The 5,957-nt window shown below is 38.4% G+C and overlaps 1 protein-coding gene across 2 annotated transcripts in view; it reads right to left on the bottom strand.

The window, feature by feature from the left end:
• Nucleotides 1-5,957, bottom strand: part of Tcea1 (transcription elongation factor A1) — a 36,446-nt gene that overhangs the window by 18,352 nt on the left and 12,137 nt on the right. For both annotated transcript variants that reach the window (XM_031366749.1, XM_031366748.1), the window contains exon 3: nt 736-841. In XM_031366749.1, the coding sequence (XP_031222609.1) occupies nt 736-841 (106 nt within the window). The remainder of the gene's footprint in view (nt 1-735; nt 842-5,957) is intronic.

The following is a 5,957-nucleotide window of genomic DNA, read 5'->3' as shown; positions in this document are numbered from 1 at the left end:
GCCTGTGTTCTCAGCCACCCAGGTGGCAGAAAGACTCTTGTCCCTGTGGGACTCAGCAGGTGCTCTCCTCCAAGCCCTTTTCCCTTGGCCTGGGACAGAGCCCCTCTACAGGCCCCTACTCTGTTCTCAGCTCTTCCGAGACATTCAGCAGAGTCTGCGGTGTCCAAGAGCTACAACCTGTTGTACTCAGCCTCTATGCAGGCCTGGGGACTCCTAGTCAATCCTCCCCCACCCCCAGAGTTCGGGTTCCTGCAGCTTTTCACAGCCTGGGGGCATGGTGTCCCTGGTGCAGTCAGACTTCCCAGGTCCCACATCACCCAGCAGCCTGAGTCCTGGGCCAGACACTGGACCCCATTTTTAACCCTTAGAAAATAATAAAAGCTGATCTGGACAAAAGAAATATAGGCAGTCATTATTGTATCCCTGCTAAAAGTTAAAGTTTTTTAAAAGTTAAAAAGGTATTTTAAAACCACTTCAGAAAGCATACATAACCTTTCCCAGAGAACTTATTCCCTGAAAGAGCTTATCTATAGTTATAATTGCCAGAGACCACAGAATAAATAAACTAGGCTACATACATCTTTCAAGCAAATTAAACTAGGCCCCTCATTCTTATTACAAAGCACTGATTTCACTAAATTTAGATTTACAGAACTAAAAAATAAAAATAAAAAACAGCAAGCATTTGAACAAGCTAGGACATCATAAACATGTGCAAGCAACGATCAATTTTACCTAATAATTTTTTCCAGGATTTGATGAGAGATTTGGCTAGAGATGTGACTTCTTCATCTGTACTCTGCTTGCGAATAGCATTGACAGACATTCCAATTCTTGTGGACTGCAAGGCAACAACAACAAAGTGTCCATCAATGCTGTTTCAAACAATTTAGTATATTAACTACACCTTCTTCTTTTTCAAATTCTCTTTCTACTTCAGATTTAAAAACTTTGATTATTTGCATTCTGTTGAAAGCACACACTACAAACTTGAAGTACAAACATCTTTAGATCCTGCACTAGTCTGAGAAATGCATGATCAACTGAGATCAACAACCCTGTAATGTGAGAACAAGGCCAATTGACTACCGAAGTAAAATCAGTCTTTCAAGGAAAAATGAAGGTGAGATGTGAGATGTAAAATGTACTTACTTGTATAGAAAGTAAGCTGAGATACTCATGGCCAACATCTGAATGCCTGTATTTACACTGCACTCTTCGACAGAGATTACCTCCAAGCACTGCCTATAACTTATTACAAAGCTATCCAAACAAAAAGTACCACCTAGAGAAGATTAAAAGGAATCTTTAAGCCAGGCAGTGGTGGCACATGCCTTTAATCCCAGCAGAGGCAGGTGGATTTCTGAGTTTGAGGCCATCCTGGTCTACAGAGTGAGTTCCGGGACAGCCAGGAACCCTGTCTCAAAAAACCAAAAAAAAAAAAAAAAAAAAAAAAAAAAGGAATCTTTATTTTTTGATCCTATATAGTCAGCATATAATTACATACTAAAATGGACTTCACAGAATACAGATAAAATTTAATATGCAATAATATTATATAGTAGGATTATACTAGAACAAATAGGTATATAAGTCTTCCCAGGATCTTTTTTTTTTTAACATTATGTTTTTTTAAGTAATTTATTATTTATTTATTATAAGTACACTGTAGCTGTCTTCAGACACACCAGAAGAGGACATCAGATCTCATTACAGGTGGTTGTGAGCCACCATGTGGTTGCTGGGATTTGAACCCATGAACTTCAGAAGAGCAATCGGTGCTCTTACCCACTGAGCCATCTCACCAGCCCCCCCAGGATCTTAAAGTCAAAGAGACTGGAAATACTAATATAACCTGCCCAGCATTATACCACTGCTAGTTGGCAAGACTGGAATTTTCATCTATGCTTGACCACCTCCAGAATGAATGCTCTTTCCAACTCACTAAAGCCCATAAAAGCTATGACAACTCAATTATGACCAGCAAATAATAATGGTAAATTATTCAGTAAGTTCAAGTTGTTAGTAGACAATCTTTTAAAATGTAGTCTATGGGAGAAAAACATGACAAAAGAACTTAAGTTATTTAAAAAATAAAGGAAAATCCCTACTGATACCAGTGAGGTACAAAAACAAGTATTTAAAAGCTTCCTTCTAAATTATTCAGCACTTGGCATAAAAGCAGTTTTGTTCAAGAATTTAGAATATGTAGTGGGCTGCAGTAGCCTGTATTATATCTCACAGAAAGCAGAGCAAAGCAAGTAAAGTTAAACAGCAAAACAATAAAAAAGGCCCCAATATTTTAACTCCCAATATTTGAGGTTAGCAAAGCAAGTTTTCTAAGAGAAAACCTAACTTTGGATGTACAGAGGAAATAACTTGAATTATTGTTATGAAGTGTAGACTGACAAACACAGTGGTGAAATTTGCAAGAGACCAAGGCATAAGGTATAAGGAGAAGAATAAATTGTGCTGTTGAGTGACTGCTGTTGAGTGGGTATTACAGGATGCTTTGATTACTAAAACCAACCATGACCTTCCTTGGCATCTTAAAATGTAGCTTTCTACAATAAACATGCTTACTTAAGGAAGATACTATTTAGTTGCATAACAAGAGATCAGGCTGCTGGAGTAGAGTGAAAAATAAAAAGACCACAGCATATTTCTTTTTTCCTATAGGAAGTATATTCTAGGGAAAATATACGAAAGCAGAGGATAGAGAAGAATAAGACGGTGTTTAGCTGAGCAGCCAGGTCTGGATTTCTGTCTCAAGACTTTTCCTAAAACTGGTATATAAGATTTAACAGATGTTATAAATAGGCCGTTTAAAAAGTGGCCCGTGATGCTGTAACAGAGGAATTGCCATCTTGTACCATTTTTATTTAAAATCAGGCACACAGGAGAAAAGGGAGGGAAGAAAGGAAGAAAGACTAGGAATTGGATTGCACACCTAGACCAAGCTGCATAAATCCTATTCACCATCAATCACTCACAAGCCCCTTTGTTTCAGGTTCTGGTGACAGAACCCAAGACCTTATATGTTAGGCAAATGCTATTATACCCCTAGTTGAATAATTAAACTTTTTTTTTTTTTTTTTTTTAAGACAGGGTTTCTCTGTATAGCACTGGCTGTCCTGGAACTCACTCTGTAGACCAGGCTGGCCTTGAACTCAGAAATCCACCTGTCTCTGCCTCCCAAGTGTTGGGATTAAAGGCATGCACTACCATCACTACCGGCTGCAGAAAAACTCTAGGTTTATGGTGAACTCTGTGTCCACTTCACTTTCTCAGTGCTGGGACCTCATCTGGCTTGAACACACTGCCAGTCTCTGTTGAATTAATATGTACATTAGTCCTGTTGTGTCTGGAAGACACCGTTTCTTTGGACTTATCCTTTACCTGTGGTTTTTAATCATCTTTTCACTTCTCTCCCAAGCTTTGAAAAGGGTTTGACGTGGGCATCCCATTAAGAACTCCAAATGTCTCTCACTCTCTACACATTGTCCATTTGTAGGTCTCTGTATTAATTACCATCTAATAAAAAAAGAACCTTCTCTGATGTGGGCTGAGTGAAGTAAGGAACTAATCTTTGGGTATAGCAATGTGTGTGCCATTAGAAGTTATTACTGTTCTTTTAGTGAAATAATAGTATTAGGTTTTCTGCTAAGTCCATGACCTATCTAGTCTCAAGTCCCTGGCCACATTATCAGTTTCAAATATGGGTTCACCTTATGGAGTGGGCCTCAAATCCAATAAAAAAGTGATTGATTACTTACTTCCATAACACTTGTACCAATACAGTACCAGTGTATTTTGCAAGCTGGTTACAGGATTTGTAGCTGGGTGATACTCATGACTACCTTTCTCCTTCCATGTCATACCAGCACCATAAACAACAAGAGTGAAGCTTCTAGTCAGGCACCAGTTCAACTTCTCCATGTTTGTTAAGTGTCTTCAGCAACAGGGTCTTAACATCAGGTTGTAGAGAACAACCCATTAGGCTTGGCAATGGCCTGTGATATTTGGAGGATTCTATAGGAGCCCTTTGGCCAATAACTCAACAAGGTATAATGTGTTCCTGACACTGGAAATTTGACTTGACAGGATAAGATGTCTGGTTGGGGCACTGTTTCCACTATTATTTGATGACTCCATTTAGATTCCTTCCATATATTATTTTAAGAAGCATCAACATCAATAGGTTTCCATATGGTTTTTCAGACAGCATTTAGTGTTAGTAGTCCCCCTACTACTTCCTTTCCTCTCCCTATTAAGTCCTCCTATTTTAATTGCCCCTTTATTTCTCTGTAACACTATTTTCCCTTCCTTGGGAGATCCTCCCCTCCCTGGTCCCTTACTAGGTACCTAACCTTGGTGGTTATTTGAACTGTAGCATACATACTGCAGCATACATATTAAAGGCTTAAAAACTAACATTCACATATCAGAAGAAACACAATACTTGTCTTTTGGGGTCTGAGTTACCTTACTCAGGATGATTTTTCTTTTAGCTCAATCCATTTACCAATAAGTTTCATTTACTCCATTATGTAACTATACCTCATTTTCATTACTCATTCATAAGTTGATGGCCATCTAGGCTGTTTCCAATTCCTGGGTATTATGAATAGAGCAGTAATGAACATGGAGGAGCAAGTATCTGTAGTGAGATGTAAAAATCCTTTGGGAATATGCCCAACAGACATAACTAGATCTTAAGGTAGATCTATTCCCACCTACCTGAGGAACCTTCAAAGTGATCTCCACAGTGTATGTACCAGTCTGCACTCATACCAGTAACATATAAGTCACCAAGTACTTTTTTTTAAAATTAACTTTGACCAGTCTGATTAGGGTATGAGAAAATCTCCGAGTGATTTTAATTTGCATTTCCCTAATAGATAAAGATGTTGAACATTTCTGTTTCTTAGTCATTTGTATTTTCATCTTTTGAAAACTGTTTAGCACTATACCCCATTTTACAATGGGTTTCTTTATGTTTAGTCATTTTTTAGTTAATTTTATATATACTAGATATTAACCCTCTGTCAAATGTATTATTGTATTTCCCATTCTTTAGGCTGACCCTTTGCCTAAATGATGATGTCCTTTGTCATACAGCTTTTCTAGTTCATGAGGTCCCATTTACTGATTGTTGGTCTTAATGCCTATGCTATTAGTGTCCCATTCAGAAAGCGCTTTCCTGTGTCAAGATGTTTCAAACATATTCCCCACTTTCTCTTCTATTAGATGCAGGGTACTTGGTCTCATGTTGAGGTCTTTGATCAGACTCAAATAAGTATGGATCTATTTGCATTTTTCTCCATGAAGTCATCTAGTTTGACAAGTACCATTTGTTGGAATGCTGTCAATTCCCCCGTGTGCATGTTTGGTTTCTGTCAAAAATCAGGTGTCTGTAGGCGTATGGAATTATGTCTTGGTCTTCTATTCAATCAGTTTTCTTCTATTCAGTTCCAGTGACCAACCTGTTTTTAAGGCCAATACCATGCTGTTTTTATTATTATGGCTCTGTAACAAAAGTTGAAATCTAGAATGGTGATACTTCTAGCAGTTCTTTTATTGTTCAGAATTGTTTTAGCTCTCCTAGGGTTTTTTGTTTGTTTGTTTGTCTATGTGGTGGTTTGAATAAAACTGCCCCCCACAGGCCCATAAGGGGTGGCACTATAAGGAGGTATGGCCTTGAGGGAATAAGTGTGGCTTTGTTGGGAGAGGTATATTATCAGGAGGCAGGCTTTGAGGCCTCAAAAGCTCAAGCCTGTTCACTTCCCACTGTCTTTGAATCCAGATGTAGAACTCTTTTCTCAGCTCCTTCTCCAGTATCATGTCTACCTGCATGCTACCCTGATAATGGACTAAAAACCTTTGAAATGGTTAAGCCAGCCACAGTTAAATGTTTGCTTTTACAAGAGTTGCTGTCATGGTCTCTTCACAGCAAA

This window comes from Mastomys coucha, unplaced genomic scaffold (assembly GCF_008632895.1).
Source record: "Mastomys coucha isolate ucsf_1 unplaced genomic scaffold, UCSF_Mcou_1 pScaffold14, whole genome shotgun sequence".
NCBI classification, from domain to species: domain Eukaryota; kingdom Metazoa; phylum Chordata; class Mammalia; order Rodentia; family Muridae; genus Mastomys; species Mastomys coucha.
This window is presented reverse-complemented; position numbering and strand designations above follow the sequence as displayed.